Source organism: Ascaphus truei, chromosome 2 (assembly GCF_040206685.1).
Source record: "Ascaphus truei isolate aAscTru1 chromosome 2, aAscTru1.hap1, whole genome shotgun sequence".
NCBI lineage: Eukaryota > Metazoa > Chordata > Amphibia > Anura > Ascaphidae > Ascaphus > Ascaphus truei.
The window spans coordinates 137,651,398-137,669,118 of record NC_134484.1 but is presented as its reverse complement, the minus strand read 5'-3'; the positions used below and the strand labels follow the sequence as shown (position 1 = coordinate 137,669,118).

The 17,721-nt window shown below is 43.0% G+C and overlaps 1 protein-coding gene across 3 annotated transcripts in view; it reads right to left on the bottom strand.

Moving 5' to 3' along the window:
• Positions 1 to 17,721, bottom strand: part of SMCHD1 (structural maintenance of chromosomes flexible hinge domain containing 1) — a 130,062-nt gene that overhangs the window by 30,664 nt on the left and 81,677 nt on the right. For all 3 annotated transcript variants that reach the window (XM_075585265.1, XM_075585263.1, XM_075585266.1), the window contains exons 27-33: positions 15,142 to 15,230; positions 14,457 to 14,572; positions 14,085 to 14,249; positions 12,788 to 12,913; positions 4,528 to 4,607; positions 3,435 to 3,592; positions 1,118 to 1,233 (exon numbers count right to left, since the gene is read on the bottom strand). In XM_075585265.1, the coding sequence (XP_075441380.1) occupies positions 1,118 to 1,233; positions 3,435 to 3,592; positions 4,528 to 4,607; positions 12,788 to 12,913; positions 14,085 to 14,249; positions 14,457 to 14,572; positions 15,142 to 15,230 (850 nt within the window). The remainder of the gene's footprint in view (positions 1 to 1,117; positions 1,234 to 3,434; positions 3,593 to 4,527; positions 4,608 to 12,787; positions 12,914 to 14,084; positions 14,250 to 14,456; positions 14,573 to 15,141; positions 15,231 to 17,721) is intronic.

Genomic DNA, 17,721 nt, shown 5'->3' with positions numbered 1-17,721 from the left:
GAAAGAGAAGAGGAAGGAGTCACACAAGGTATGCATGGAAAGAGAAGAGGAAGGAGTCACACAAGGTATGCATGGAAAGAGAAGAGGAAGGAGTCACACAAGGTATGCATGGAAAGAGAAGAGGAAGGAGTCACACAAGGTATGCATGGAAAGAGAAGAGGAAGGAGTCACACAAGGTATGCATGGAAAGAGAAGAGGAAGGAGTCACACAAGGTATGCATGGAAAGAGAAGAGGAAGGAGTCACACTTTGGAAAACAGATGACATACAGTACAGATGTTCTTTACATCACGCAGCTCTGTAGTGGGGCATACACAATGCACTAATGGGAGAAGCAGCTTTGAATCATGTGTGGGAAGGGGGCGGGGCTACCACACTACTTCACCAGAAAGTACAATAACATCGGCTTCATCTGTAGGAGAGAGATTGGTTGGCACAGAGACGCATAGGAAAATCAAGGCTAGAACAGAACAGAGGCAAGTAGAACATTGGAGGCACGGAAGTAGAATCAAAGAGAAATCGGGACCCAGGAGAAACAAAGATTATTGCGTGGACCGTACGGCAGTTGGACTAAGACCAGTAGGTTATGATTGTCCTCCAGTCAAACACATGACAGCCTGACTTGGTTTACAAAGAACTGTACCCCAAAAATATGTTGACTTCGAAAGATATATAATGATATTTAAAACCCCATAATGCCAGGGTGGGTTATATGATTTTAAAGTCTAATAACCACCTCCCACCCCATACCAAGTAAAAAACAAACTGCAGAACACTGCAAGAGCTGCCATAAATATAATTTATCGTTTGGTGACTGGGTAAAGGATTTTAATCTGATTGCCTGTAAATTATTTTTAAAGAAATTCTTCAAAAGACGGAATTACCCTGTATGTAGGGCTTCTTCGGGAAACAAGGAGAATAATCTGAAATATTTGGGTGGCTTAGAAGTTAGAAGATGATGTTGAGAATTAATATTTTTATGCCTCCCCTTTGTATTTTTTCTTATTAAATGATGATCCTTAGTGCAGTTTGGGTTTCCTTTCATTAAAAATAAAATGGCGCAGAAGGATTTCCCAAGGTAAATAGACTCATAACTGAATGAAAATGTAGAAACTCACGCTAGCTGGTGGTTTTCCGCCACTGCTCTGACACTTCCACATTTTCATGGAACAGTCAGCTGGGTTCAGCTTCTTAATGATGCTGTCGTCTTCAGAAACAACACTAACCACAAACTCTGCATGGAAGGTGATAAAAAACAAGTAATAAATGTACGATTATCGTCTGTGAGTGTGTGTGTGTGTGTATACACTATGCAAAAAGGAATTTGGATAAACTGAACATTAGCACGTTTTCTTCAGTCATTAATAAACAAAATAAAACAGAACTACAGTATGATAAAGAATACATTGTTGTCTTGAATTTTTTTTTTTTTTAAACATCTCCTCCCCCTTCACCCCCCCCACCCCCGTTGGAACAAAACATGTATTCAAATTAGTAGATATAAAGCTGTTATTTAATAAAAATTTTGCCAGGAAAGACACACTGCCGTCTATTTTTAAGCTATTTTCTTATCCTGTCATAGGACGTACACAAATAAATAACGTAACATACCCCCGGGCTCATTAATTATATTCAGGCCCATATTTACTAAGATGTTCTATTTCACCGGGCACTTTGTGATGGCGTATTGAAATGAATTGGCTTTAAGTTTGCATTCTAGCACTGGAAGGCATATTATGCAATAGCACTGCTTAGTAAACATGGGCCTTAGATCAGAGAATCGAAAGACAACTTTTTTTTTACTCCTTTTCAAAGCTGTTATAACACTATCAAGTTTTTTTTATGGGTGTCTAGCTAAAGTATTACAAAAATTGTGGCTCAGACTACAACATGTCAAGGCTTAGGCTGCACTTATAGTGCCCTCGACGGCGATGCGAATTCGCCCGAAAACAAAAGCATTACCGCCGCCGCGTGTGCTTATAGTGCACGCGACGGCGACAAGCGACGGCGCCACCGCCAAAACCCGCCACTGGCAAAATTTTATTTTTTAAGGGCCGTCGCGTCACGGCCCTTTAACAAATCAAATTGCAGGAATCCCGCGACCCCGCCGCCCGGCGAAACATAACTTTTGCCGGTGCCGACGGGTGACGTCACCCATCGTGTCGCCGTCCCCATCGGCGGCACTATAGGCAAAGCCTTAGGCTGCGCTTATAGTGCCGGCGACTCAAAACAAATGCATGGTCGCTTATGTAGGTGCTTATAGTGGACGCGACAGCGACAGGGCGACGGAGGGACCAGAAATTTGGTAGCCAGTATTATTTGATTTTTTGAGAGACGGTCTCCTCATGTGACTGTCTTTTAACCAATCAGATAGCTTCTGATGCAGGGAGAGGGGGAATGTGTCTGTGTGTGAGTGCAGGGAGATATGGGGGGGGGGATGTGTGTGGGGATTGTGTGTGTGTGGAGGGGGGGTTGTGTGTGTGTGTGGGGGATTGTGTGATTGTGTGTGTGGAGGGGGGGATTGTGTGTGTGTGTGATTGTGTGTGGGGGGGGATTGTGTGTGTGTGTGTGGAATTGTGTGTGGGGGGGATTGTGTGTGTGTGTGGGATTGTGTGTGTGTGGGGGGGGTATTGTGTGTGTGGGTGTGTGTGTGTGTGTGTGTGTGTGGGAGGGGGGATTGTGTGTGTGTGTGTGTGTGTGTGTGTGTGTGATTGTGTGATTGTGTGTGTGAGAGAGCGAGAGTGTGTGTGAGAGAGTGAGTGTGTGAGAGTGAGAGAGTGTGTGTGTGTGTGTGTGAGATCAGGGCCTCCATCAGAAATCATGGGGCCCAGGACAAATGAAAGGAGCAGACCACCCCCCCACCCCGTAGTGCACCTACCACGGAAATATTGGTATTGTGTTTTATTATCGGGGTTGTATTTTTATATGTATCAGGGGGGTGGGAGTGTATTTTTATATGTATTGGGGGGTCAAGTAAAAGTTGTGCGCTAAAATTTGTTTTTCTGTGGTAGGTGCGCTATGGGTTGGGGGGGGGGGGTGGGCTGCTCCTTTCATTTGTCCTGGGCCCCATGATTTCTGTTGGCGGCCCTGATTTTGTGTGTGTGTGTGTGTGGGTGTGTGTGTGTGTGTGTGTGTGTGTCAAGTGAAACACACAATATGAACAACTTTAAAATAGTAAATTTTCACGTAATTTAAAGTAAAAGTACTGTAAATTACAACTCCCCTCCGTTTCAGCCTTCCCCATTGCTTTTGTCCCCACCCCTCTGCCTTCTGTCACTCCCCTTGTATCTAGTGACGTCTCCCAAACTCAAATTACAACTTTCGCTTGGGCTACGGAGACGGGAGACAGGAGACGGCATCCGTAGCCGGCACTATAAGCGCAGCCTTAATCATCATATTGCAGCAGACAACATAAAACCTTTGCAGTAAACTTACCAGGAAAAATGCTCCCAGCTGTTAAATCAATCCCTGTGTCAAATTTAATATTAAGACGAACAGGTTTATCAAGATCTGGGACAATATTTAGCTTTATTGTATGACATTCCAATGTACTCTTGTTATATGTAGCTTTGAACTGTAAGGAATATTCTCCCCTACAAAATGAGAAAAAGTACAATGCATGTTTTTAAGTAGATTAAAATGATGAACAGATATTACCAATCAGATTGCATTCATCCCTAGTAAAACAGAGTAGCTAGCAATAATTCTGGCACTGAATGAGTTAGAAGTAGATGAGAAAAATTGGAAGATTTTCTTTAAATATTGCAACATCTTAACAGACGTTTACATTTATTTACACATGTGCGTGTTCTTGAATTTTAGTCATGACATTGGCACGATTACAGAGCGTTGTTTTGCAGTGACAGTGAAGCTCTGCTTTCCGCGGTGAGACTATTCCCACAAATAATTACAAAATAACAGTGAAAATTAAAATGTATGCATATCTTTATTTATATAGCGCCATTAATGTACATAGCTCATTGCTTGGCGGATGAGTGCACTAAACAAAGTAGCATCCATTATCCAGTTGTTTATAAAATCAAGTTCTAGAGATTCGCTGCGGGGGACGCGAGGTTTACAGAGGCCTGGTGCGCGATTCCCGAAGACATTTAAATTAAAGCGGGGGAGCTGCAGGGCCTCTGTAAACCTTACTTAACATGATTCAGATGCTCCTGGCGACGTGTCGCCATGGCAACGCGGCGTCAAATGACGTCAGGACGACTGAATCAAGGTAAGGGGAGGGGGGTTACTAAGGAAATCAGAACTGTTTTGGTTTTATGTTAAAAGTACTTCTACTTTTTTTTTTTTTAAATGTCAAATCAAAAGATGTAACCAATTATCAGTTCACTATGTTCCTAGGTGGGAAGGATATCCAACGATTGAGTATTGCGTGCAGCATCATTGCTTAGTAGACAGAAATGGTCTAAATTATTAGTTAACCTTTGTGTCAAGATTTGCAGTGATTTGAATAGGAGACTTGTTTTCCCCTGTTAATGAATTTTCATGTGCTTCTCACTTTGCCACATACCTTGGCGCAGAAAACGTATATTTGCCCATGTTCACACGACCTTTATCATCAGTTTTCTGTGGCTGACACTGGGGACTCATCTATTTAGAAAAGGCAAACAAAAATTATGCAATAACCTCATGAAAAGTAAACTCGCAGTTCATTTTAACTTTATAAAAAGAAGACTGAGGAAGTGTCACAACTCAGCTGGAGCAGCCAAACTAATAAAACATGGCCACTAACTTCTTTAAACTGGAACTCAATGTGATGTCCTCAGAAACCGTTTACCAAACTTATTTTTATTTTTTCCTATCAGTCTGTTACATATATTTTTTCAATAACACTTGCCATTTGAATCAAACAAACAAAATGTCCAATTAAGACTTATTTCAGTAGTTTCAACTTTTTTAGACCTGCAGACCCTTTTTACATATGCATTGTCTGTGGAACGCCTTAAAAATGTATTGAAACGGAGTGGAACCCCAGCCTGCTTATCCGATTTATGTATTACTATTGTGGATATTCTATTTTTTTTTTTTTTTTTTAACAGATTATAACTTTCTGTAAAAGATGGAAGATGTTGATCGTACAGTATAACATTTACAAAAAAAGTCTAAATAGAGTGAACTAAAATGATGGATTCTTAACCCCTTCACTGCCCGCAAGACTTTTTTTTTTAAAAAACGCTCTTAATGTGGCAAATGCGCGGCCCTTACAGCATTGATAAATGTCATCCCAAGGCCGACCTTTGACTTTCTGAGACCTTAAGTTATATTGAGTTTAAGGGCCCCAAAAATTAGAAAATCGATTATTCTGACTGAAGGGGTCATGGAAAATATAAACATGAAACGGAAATGACTGAAAGTATTATACTAGCATTGTTATATACAAAGATGACAGTGTAAAGTTAAAATGAACAGTGCTTAGACGTCAAATTACATTTTAATATTAAAACATTTTTCTTTGGTGATTTTTGGAGAGCAAAGTCATTGATGTCTTCAAATGATAAGCTACAAAGTGTTTCACTTTCAATGCACATAATGCGTAGGGTCATATCTGAACGAAAATGTCCATATTTACAGAGAACCTTCTTTTTCCCATATATTATTTATTTATCATCAGATTTTAAAACGTGAAATGCATACTGTATTTATGTTTGAGGCCCCTCGTATTGCGAGATCCTGAGCTGAGGCTTCGTTATCTTATTCGGAAGTCCAGCACTGGTCACCCAGTTTCCCCTCTCTCCTGCAGCATGGAGGTGCCCTAGTCTCACCAGATGCATGTGTTTCTCAGGAGGGGGCTACATCTCATCTTCTCTGGGCTCCTTTGTCTGTGGGAGATGTTATCACTCAGACACATAGGAGAGGGGACCCGAGGAGAGCATGTAGCCCTCCCTCCTACAGAAGCACAGCAGGGATCACTCACCCACAGATCATCAGTGGTGGGGATATTTATGCCAGGGAGGGTCCGGTTACCCCACCATGACCACCAGTGACTTTTGTTTTCACCACACGCGCACACCCAAGTCAGAGGGGGAACAGGGGGGTGGGGGGGAAAGAGAAAACACACACAATGTATAAAATATTTCTACCAGGAAATAAAACATTGAGCGACCTCTCATTTTTAAGTGTGTCCTTGTTTGCGGGGTTGTGTGAAAACCAATCCTTAAACACATGGCATATAGATTTGCATTTAGATTGCGCTTGAACACTTCTACTTCACATGGTCCCACTGGCACGATTTTTATTCTTACAAATATGGGGTTACCTTTGGTTGACATTGGCAGGGCCCTCTCTCAGTTATGATATACCCATTATTGGTGAGTAAAGACACTGACTGGCACTAAGTTTGATGCAGGGGAACCTGGTGCAATTCCTGGTGTTGGCTCCTTGTGACCTTGGGTAAGTTACTTTATCTCCCTGTGCCTCAGCCACCAAAAACATAGATTGTAAGCTCCACGGGGCAGGGACCTGTGTCTGCAAAATGTCTCTGTAAAGCGCTACGTAAAACTAGCAGCACTATACAAGAACATGCTATTATTATTATTGCAAGAATATAACCCTGCCTTAAGCGAGTCAAAGGGCATGATTACTCTGGCGTGGAAGAAACAAACTATGTTTTATTTTATCTGTCATAGAAAGGGGCAATCTTTATACTTGACCTTTGTATGACAGTTTGTTTTCCAAGTGGTAATATAAAGTACTTTTTTACTTGGCTGCATCCTTGTTTATTTACTGTAACTACACGAGCAAGTAGTAGTACTGTATGTCAAAGTCTGTGTAATGCTACTCCTGAACCCACCAGCATTTTCTCATACAAAAACATTAATTACATTAAAAGGAAATGTATTGAATGTTGTATTGACCGTTTATATAGTGTGTAATATACCCCATTCAGACAATGTATGTAGCCATATTCCATTAATATAAATCCCAATACTTTTTGCAAGTGAATGAGAAATTATGTCACATGACCCAATATGCATTTGACATTTAATAAAAGTGCAACTTTTTAAAGAATTTTCTTTGGGCCATTTAAAAACATTTCATTTAGAATATTAAAAATACATTCAATATTGAATGTATTTTTAACATTTTATAAATAAATTGTGTTTTTAAATGCAGGGAATATCTAAGGGTGAGAGTGATTGGATGAGGGCTGGATGGATGACGGGGATGTTTGGGTGATAGGAGCAGTGTAGGTGAGAAAAGGTGAAGCGCAGACATGGAAAGGGTTTGGGAATTAAGGCCCCTTAACTCTAGTAAATCCAACGAGAATGCATTTCTTTTAACACTTTATTTACATTTACTAGAACATTTTCAGGCTTAAAAAAACCTCACATATCACGATCTATATCGTTATGATAATTGTATTGATATCGTTATCGTTGGATTTGTTTCCAGCCATCACCCAACCCTAGTAAGATCGAAAAGTTTTTCCAACAAGTTATAGGTTCCCTCAGTAATCCTGGAGGCCCCCTGAAAGAGCTGCAGGGTGCTGGCAATTTCTGGAACACTTGCAAGAAGTTACAGAAAAGGGTGCTGGTACCTGGGCCAGGTCTCATGCAGATGCTGCTGTTAACCATGCACGGCTATCATAGCCGAGGGGTTCAGGTGCATCCCTGCTCTTGGACTCTGCTAGAGGCGGAGGTGGAAGGATGAGTTTTCCTACCACAATGCTAGACTTCTTTCTAAACTGGGACCTTACAGAGACTTATTGCCATTTCAACCACGAGCTTAACCAATGGCTAACTCCTAAAATCCTTGATGCAAATATTGACATTCAGGGATACTCCATTTCTAAGAAAGATAGGTCAAAGAGAGGAGGAGGAGGGGAGTTATTTTATATTGAAGACACCTTACAATTTATGCTGATAAATTGCCCCCCAAGCCCGTCCTCTTGAAATCCTTGTTGGCAAAATTTGCCTCCCTTTTTCTAAGCCTGTTCTTATTGCTGGCATCTACCACCCCACTACAATCCCTGACTGATATCACCCAGTTTCTTGGTTCAATTTCCTCTCTGAATGTCAGGAGTGAGCTGCTAGTTCTAGGGAATTTCAACTGCAATTGGCTTGACCCTAAAAACAACAAAATCCAGATAAAACTCAAGTCACTAAACCTAACCCAACTCATTTTCCAACCCACCTGGACAAACCTGAAATCTCACAACCATTCCTTGCTAGACTGAGTTCTGTCCTCTAGACCAAGCAGAATCCAATCCTCTGGCATCCTTCCTGACATTTTCAGTGACCATGCAATAATGTACTGTGTAAGGAAAATCAGACCACCCCAATCAGGCCCTAAAGTTCTCTTCACTAGAACATTTAGAAACTTAAACCCACAAAATTTTCTTGATGACCTTACCAACTGCCCTTAGTACAGAATCAACATAATACCTGACCTCGATTATTTCCAATCAGAGTTCTTAAAACTCTGTGATACCCATGCTACGCTATGCAAAATAAGAGTACGGGGGCCCACATTCCGTGGCTTACAACTGACCTTATATCACTCTACCATTTCAGGGATCATTAAAGATGATATTACTCTGACAAATCCCACTGACTTTGCAAATGCATTCAATGAATACTTTGTGGGGTGTGCCACTAACTTATTAGCAAAACGCAACTCAAACTACAAACATAAAGCTCACTCTGGGAGTGCCCCTATAGCCCCACCCTCTCCCAACACTGCCCACAATTTTCAATTTGTCCCAGTATCTGAAGAAGAGATTACACAAGAGCTCCTCAAATTAAAACTAAGCAGCCAATGTGGACCTGATTTACTGCAATCTAAGTTCCTAAGACTTGGAGCCCCCAGTCATTACCAAACCAATTGCTTCTCTATTCAACTCTATATTCTGTATGCAGGCCATATCCCTAAGACTTGGAAAACTGCCAGAGTTGTCCCAATCTTCAAAAGTGGGGACAAAAACTCCTGTCTCAAACTACAGGCAAATCTCTCGTCTCCTAATTCAGCTAAACCCCGTTATAACGCGGTCCTCGGGGGTCCACCCCGAGACCACCGCGTTAGTAACGGGGTCGCGCTAATTTTTTTTTTAAATGGCCGCCGCGCGCCTGATCGGGAGGGAGTTAATTAAATAAATAAATTAAAAAAAAGTTTTAAAAAAATGGCGGCGATTCATCCCTCCTCCCTCTCAGCCCCCTCCCTCCCTCTCAACTCCCCCCCCCACCCCCTCCCCCCCACCCCCGAGGTATGCCCCCGCAGGGCAGTGCCCCTCTCTGGGTGCAGGAGGGTGGGTTACATGTCAGCCGCACGTTGTACTCACGGTCACAAGTACAGCGCTGCAGAGGCTGCAAAATGGAGACGGAGCCCCCAGGAGGAAAGCTGGGACCGGAGCCAGATGCTGCTAGAAGCAAAGCATTCTGGGAGTGGACGGGGCTGCCTCTGTCCAGCCTCATCTGCCCCTCACAGGGAGGGGGGATCCCCCATAGAGACCTGCCCCCCTCACTCCCAGCCAGGGCACAGGGGTGACCCCAAAACAGAGACCTGCCCCCCTCCCTCTCCCTCCCAGCCCCCCTCCCTCTCCCTTCCAGCCCCCCTCCCTCTCAGCCCCCCTCCCTCTTCCTCCCAGCCTCCTGGTTTTGCGGTGAGTGGCAACGTGTGTCTGTGTCCTCCCAGCCAGATCTGCTGCTGCTGCTGCTGCAAGAGGGAGGGGGGGGTTGGGCTGCTGACATGTGAGTTCTGCTGACATGTGAGGGGGGGGTGGGCTGCTGACATGTGAGGGGGGGGGTGGGCTGCTGACATGTGAGGGGGGGTGGGCTGCTGACATGTGAGGGGGGGGTGGGCTGCTGACATGTGAGGGGGGGGCTGGGCTGCTGACATGTGAGGGGGGGGTGGGCTGCTGACATGTGAGGGGGGGGTGGGCTGCTGACATGTGAGGGGGGAGGGGGTGGGCTGCTGACATGTGAGGGGGGGGGGTGGGCTGCTGACATGTGAGGGGGGGGTGGGCTGCTGACATGTGAGTGTATTGTGAGGGCTGTATGCAGTGAGTGTGTGCAGTGTGTGTGTGCAGTGTGTGTCAGTGTGAGCAGTGTGTGCAGTGTGTGCAGTGTGAGCAATGAGCAGTGTGTGTCAGTGTGAGCAGTGTGAGCAATGAGCAGTGTGCAGTGTGAGCAATGAGCAGTGTGTGCAGTGTGAGCAATGAGCAGTGTGCGTGCAGTGTGCAGTGTGAGCAATGTGCAGTGTGTGTCAGTGTGAGCAGTGTGTGCAGTGTGAGCAATGAGCAGTGTGTGTGCAGTGTGAGCAATGAGCAGTGTGTCAGTGTGTGCAGTGTGAGCAATGAGCAGTGTGTCAGTGTGTGCAGTGTGAGCAATGAGCAGTGTGTCAGTGTGTGCAGTGTGAGCAATGAGCAGTGTGTGTGCAGTGTGCAGTGTGTGTCAGTGTGTGCAGTGTGAGCAATGAGCAGTGTGTGTGCAGTGTGTGTGCAGTGTGCAGTGTGCAGTGTGTGTGCAGTGTGTGTGCAGTGTGTGTGCAATGTGTCAGTGTGTGCAATGAGCAGTGTGTGTGCAGTGTGAGCAATGAGCAGTGTGTGTTCAGTGAGTGTGTGCAGTGTGCAAATTTAAAAAAATTATTATTATTTTTTTTTTTTAAACGGGAGCCACGGGAAAACCGCGTTATAACCGAATCGCGGTATAGCGAGGCGCGTTATAACGGGGTTTAGCTGTATTATCCAAAGTCATGGAAAAATGTGTTCACTCCCAATTAACGATTACTATACCAAGACAAATTTCCCTAGCCAATTCCAATCTGGCTTTTGCCCCAAACACTCCAGAGTTACTACCCTGCTAAAAGTTTGCAATGAGATCCAGTGTGAAATGGAACTGGGACAACTCACTGGTGCAATATTGCTAGATTTTGCAAAGGCTTTTGATACTGTTGATCATGCTATCTTGCTAAACAAACTTTAGTGCGCTGGAAGAGGGAACCATGCTTTAAACTGGTTTCACTCAAACCTATCAGGCAGATCCCAACATGTGTCTATCTCGGACACTAACTCCAACCCCTTGGATATCACCTGCGATATCCTGCAAGGCTCTGTTCTGGGGCCTCTACTCTTCTCAGTCTTCATCAATGAGCTACCTATAGCTTGTAAAGGAGCTTCAATACATTTGTATGCAGATGACACAATCCTATATGCACGCAGCCCTCACCGCTCTGAACTTGAACACATACTTCAATCTGATTTTTATTTAACTTGAAAATTGGATTTCACAAAACAAACTGTTTTTAAACACTGACAAGACTGTAACAATGATATTTAGGACCACGGCTAAATTTCTAAAGCTACCAATGTCTGAGCTTCAGATAAGAACGAGCTCTAATACTATCCTAGGCCCTGTTACTAGTTTTAAATATCTGGGCATATGGTTTGACTCCAATTTAACATTTGGGTTGCACATTGATAACCTGACATCCAAAACCTATGCCAAACTAGGTGTACTTTATAGGAACAAATCCTCCCAAAGCCCGCTGGTCAGAAAGCGCATTGCACAGCCGATGCTAATGCCAATTATAGACTATGGGGACATAGTATATTGTACAGCACCATAAACTCACCTTAGCAAACTAGACCACCTCTGCAATTCAATATGCCACTTTGTCTTCCAATGTAACTACAACACACATCAATGCAAAATGCTCAAAGAACTAGATTGGCCATCACTTGCGTCTAGGGGCAAAGTTCATCTCTCCTTTCTTGCCTTCAAATACTTCTTGGGCAAGCTACCCCCGTATCTGAACAAGCTCCTCACCCCTACCACACGCAACACTTATTACCTGAGATCTGACTTCAAGTGACTTTTCATGGTCCCAAGGTTCAACAACTTCTCTTACTGTGCACCCCACAACTGGAACAATCTACTCGAGACTCTCAAAACTGTTTAAGTTCTTTAAAAAATAAAGCCATCTCACATTTTAATTGTGTCTGTAACGGTTACATACGCCTCTAACTTATTTTATCTTTAACTGTGCATGCAATGTCGTCATATTTAATGTATAACCCTGATCACCTAATGTAACCGTGTATTTGTAACCATGTATCAGTCATCGTAACTCTGTGCCCAGGACGTTCTTGAAAACGAGAGGTAACTCAATATATTACTTCCTGCTAAAACATTTTATAAAATACATGTCAGGGGCCCTTCAAGTGATGTGCCCCTTGCATAGCTTTCTGTCGGTAACCCAGACCAGGTCAATTGTTGCTGTATTTTGTCTTTAAATAAAGGGTCCCGTTTTTGCAAAGAGAGTGTCTGCATTTCTGAAAATACCAGCAGTTAAGGAAACATCGGGTACGGTCAGAAAAGCTGGGTTACAATATCATTTAGACGTCAGTATTCAGAGTGTTTTCAAGATTATTTTGATCTATTATGTGTTATAAATCGGTAACCATCTGTCAGTTGAGTATTAAACTGTTTTATCATTGGGTGTTTTTAATATATACTAGTGCAGGGGTGGGCAACTCCAGTCCTCAAGGGGCACCAAGTAGTCAGGTTTTTCAGGGTATCCCTGCTTCAGCACAGGTGGCTCAGTCATTGACAGCCACCTGTGCTGAAGCAGGGACATTCTGAAAACGTGACCTGTTGGTGGCCATCAATACCGGAGTTGCAAAACAGTATTTTTTTTTTGCCAGTTATAAAAAAAGAAAAAGCTAACAAAGTTATCGATTCCACTGCAACATTATCACAAATTCACAGAAAAAGCTGAACAGGGGAAAATGGTAAAACTAGTACTGTACAGTATATTGAGAAACGTTTAATTACCTTCAGTGAAGGACACTTCGCCAGAGAAACTTTTATATTTGCTTCTGCAGATGGATATCCCCATTCATCATTAAGCTGAAGGATTAGATATTGCTGCATCTCCTTGCCGCTGACCACTGTAACGGGCTGAAATAATGTCACAAAGTTAAAGGTTTTTTACGAAACATGCGCAATGACTGCACTCACATTTTATTCTACTGCTTTAGCAGGGATTAAAACTGGAGAATTGTTTTTCTTTAGGTAATTGTAACGTTAACAAATTCTGACTGGCCCGATGAAATCCTTACCCATGACAGATTTATTACCTAGAGAAACGCAAGCCCTAACCCAAAAAAATCTCACGTCACTAGTACAAAAGGCAGAAAATGTTACAATCCGGGATAAATTGGTCGGGAAAAAAATAAATAAATAAAACACTTTATTGTAAAAGCTCCCATTGATCAAGTATTTTATATGATCTGTTTTTCTTGGGGGAGGAGGGAGGGGGGCACGGTGGATGATAGATTGGTTATGTATCTGAACCAAGGAGTCCCGTAGAGCTGGTTGATGCTTATCCGACCTCTGGGGACCTCCCGGTTCAGAGATTGAAAAATGTTTTTGTCTCTATGTGACAAGAAAAACTACTGGTGTGGCTGCAGCATAGAATGTCACAATGTCATCGCCCCGATGACGTTTTACAGCTTTCTATTGGCCTCCAAAGCGAGCCCGATTTCACAGCCATATTTTGTGGTCACCGGGCAAGTATCAGGGAAACTGGGGCAGGGGGGTCCCCAGGTGGTCATTGCACTGAAAATCGTATGAGAATAATCCCTGAAACACAGAATATGATGACAGATTTTCCAATCTGTTAAAATGGATAAGTAAAGTGTGACACGCATTGCTCATTTGCATGTCATTACCCAGAATCCCTGGCTGCAGTGCCAAGTGATAATGGGGAAAGACAGGTTTGCAGACCTGTCTGAGACATATAAATTCACCACAAGGGGTATTTTTACTTACTGTACACTGTACGGTGGAGGGATTTAGTCATTTTATTTTTACCCACCGTAACTTTTTTCATGTCTGGTTATACCCATCTGTTGTAAAACCTTAGACCACATTTGATTCTTGGCTCTTACACATTTAGGATATATCCTCCTCAGACATATTCTCCTACTGTATTAGCCTCTACCGCAGAGGCCTTTTCACAGATCTGCTATTCTTTCCATATAAAGCCACTTCCTCCATTTTCTGAGCTTGTCACCCATTATATTTAAGCAAAAGCATACAAAACAAAAGCAGGAAATCCAATGCTCACCTCTGAATTTGGCCAATCTACCAGAGCCAGATTAGCTGGGGGACCAGAAGCAAGGCTTAGCCTTAGGTAATCGAAAAAGGATCGCCAAGCAAAGCAGAGTTCTTTGTCCTCTGGGGGGCCAACATGAAATTTGATTCCTGTGACAGCCATGGTTTCTGTGTTTTCCTGTTTGAAAAAAAAAAAAACAACCTCGAATTTTTCTAAGAAAATAACAGACATTCAGAAATGATCCATGTGAAAGAGTTTGTATCGCTAAAGAAAGTAATATTTTTCCGTGTTCTGTATTTAGACACTTGAGTTCTTCACTCAAATACATGGCTACTGAAGACTGTATGTGCTTATGGTGTGAAAGAAAAACATTGCACTACATACCTGGAAAGTAATTTTTAAATTGCTTTTATCAAGGCCAGTTCCTGAAACACCCAGGAAATTTACACAGGATGGCTGTGATTGTATCCGATTCCCATATTGGTCTGTGAGCATTAAAACTGTAAAAAAAAACAAAAAAAAAATATTACATTTCCAAAAGGAAACATTTAATGTGCTTGTTTAGTACAGCTCTGCCATTATTTATTTTTAAATTAAGAATTATTTTATTATTGTCGCTAATCAAAGGCAACATTCATCACTAAGCTTACACTCAGGATTGTGTTTGTTTAAACGTTACACTATGACAATGCGGCCTTTCACGGCTTCCAGTTTGTCACAATACTGTAGATGTCATAACAAACAAAGTTTTATCAATCGAAGGAATAGCTCAGGCTCTATTTCCATTGTGGAGAAAAAATAGGAACAGGTAAAAGTGTAAAAGCATACTCGGTACTATTATTACTGCAGCATTTATTAGGGGAAACGGGCTCCACGCCTTTAAACATTATACTTGTTTCACTATAAAATGTATTTTAACCTGCTAATGTAGACTGTAGCTTTAATCATTTTCTTTAAATTTGATAATATTCTCCTAATCTTTGGCATACAACTCAATTGTTACAGTATGTAAAAAAAAAAATTATAAATGTTTTTAGGACAGTAAACATAGTTCCCCAACAGTGCTTACCAATTTCACTTTCCAGCTCTTGACCCATCTGGATTACGTTGGTTCCTGTCAGCTTGCATTTCAAATGCTTTGGTTCATCAGGAAGAGGCCTGAAACAATGTACCCAACACGCTATACTAAACATTGCTGCTGCAGTCTGATGTTTTTGGGATCATTTGCATAAAGTTTCAACAGTGCAAACCGTAACAAGGTTAGCATAATTAGTTCCCCCCTCCACCCTCCAAACACAGCCAGGCAAAAACATTACAAATTGATACATTGAATACATTATTTAGTCTGCAGAAAAGTACATTACTATTTTAAATTATAGTTAATTTTAAACCTCTTAAAGTTGAATTTCCATGGCAGTGATGTATTTAATACATTAGGACCTGGTGACAAAAGTTCACAATAATAATTAAAAAAAAGACGTTATCTTAATTTGTGAATAAGTGGGAAAAAAGGGGAGGGGAGTGGACTGGGCGCTTCTCAGAGTGAATTAAATAACAGTGTATACAAAAAGTGAATAAACTACAAAATGTGAAATAACTTCAAAAATTAATACCTTTCACCAACCAATAGTGAAAAATAATGTAAAATATACAAAGTGAAGTTAGCAGCTCAACATCCTCAGATAGGACTGTTCTAAGTCCCAAGGTTCACAATTTCTTTTCTTCTAGGGGAGGAGGAGCGCTGGTGTAATCAGTGACATATGAAAATATAAGATAAAAGCAAATATAGTGCAGATGGTTGATACTGGTAATATAGCAACCTGTTAGCTCTAAGTGGTTGCACTCACACAACGTCTTGAAGTAATAGATATGTCAGAGATTCTTCTCTCTGACTGGAGCCCTTGTGATGGATGGATGCAATAAATCTCAGGATACCCCTCAGAAAGTGTGGTAGGTCGACATGGAAAGACAAAATGCCACATTAGTGCATACTATTTGACCAATTGTAATGCAGAATAAGGCCTCGGCCATGCTCCCAGCTGGCGTGCTGAGGCGCAGGGAAAGCGGGAGCTTTCCCTGGCCTTGCGGTTGCTTACCGTACGCGCTGTCAGCGGGCGGACTGGGGGCGGGCGCGTCACTGGCCGGGGGCGGGCCAGTGACGTCACGGAGCTGGTTCACGTGACCGGCCTATCGCGCCGGCAGGCGGGGGAATTTTAAATTCCCCTAAGACCTACGCAGGTGAGCCCCTACTAAAGCCGCTCTAATTGCGGCTGTAGGGGCTCAGTGCTGAGCGGGAGCGCGCGTAAGCACGCTTCCGTCAGCAAGCGCTAAACATGGCCAAGGTCTAACAATAACAAGAGTAGTTACACTCACATTTTCAATAAAACAAACAGGCGTGGGAGAGAACCGCCGATATTGAGAAGGACCCCATCGGTGCAGGCTTCTGCGCGTCTCGGCTGCAGTCCCAGTCATCACTGTGAAACGCGCGCCCGGCTGCGCGTGCACAGCGCTAACCACGATCTGCAGGGAGAGGGCGATTGCGACGGGAGGGGGCGTGGTGAGTATTTTGTGGGGCGTGGCCATGACCGCACACGGCTGGTTCGCCCTCATTGGCTGAACCACCGGCGTGGGCGTGGCCACGCCTCCGTCGCAAGTTCCGCATACAATTTTTTTATATGTGAGAAAACTTGCAGTACAGCGCGGCTGCTAAATGCGAGCCGACGCTTGTACTTGTCCCGGATACATTGGGAGGCGGTGCTCGTGCGCACAGCGCAGGCGAGGTGTTCGCTGTAGAACGCATCTGGGACCGCAGCCTTACTCGCGTCTCATCCTCTGGTTTCCAGATGCGTCACTTCTGGGCATCGTCACAGGTGAGGGCGGAATAGCGTCCTGCCGTGGAAATCAGCTCCGATTGCCTGTCCTTCAGCGTTCCAGTTCTCCAGCAACGCTAACTCAACGCGTTTTGTCGAGTAAGACTCGCAGAAGCCTGCAATATCGGCCTTCTCAATATCGGCGGTTCTCTCCCACGCCTGTTTGTTTTGTTGAAAATGTGAGTGTAACTACTCTTGTTATTCTTATTCTGCATTACAATTGGTCAAATAGTATGCACTATTGTGGCATTTTTTCTTTCCATGTCGACCTACCACACTTACTGAGGGGTATCCTGAGATTTATTGCATCCATCCATCACAAGGGCTCCAGTCAGAGAGAAGAATCTCTGACATATCTGTTAATTCAAGACGTTTTGTGAGTGCAACCACTTAGAGCTAACGGATTGATATATTACCAGTATCAACCATCTGCACTATATTTGCTTTTATCTTATATTTTCATATATCACTGAATACGCCAGCGCTCCTCCTCCCCTAGAAGAAAAGACGTTATCTTAATGCCTGCATCTTGTTTGCCTTCATGTTAACTCTCCTCACCTTTTCTAACTGGTTCTAGAAGGTAGAAACAAAAGTACTTCTACGGGGAACCTGATTTATATCAAAAGCGACTTTTTAACAACAGTTATTTCCCCCATACAATCTTCCAAGTCCCGCGGGAAGAAAAAGCAGCTAATTACGGAATTCTTATTTGTTATCTCATTATATATACTGTTTCTTACGCCCATAACATAAATTATCTTTAACTGTGCATGCAATGT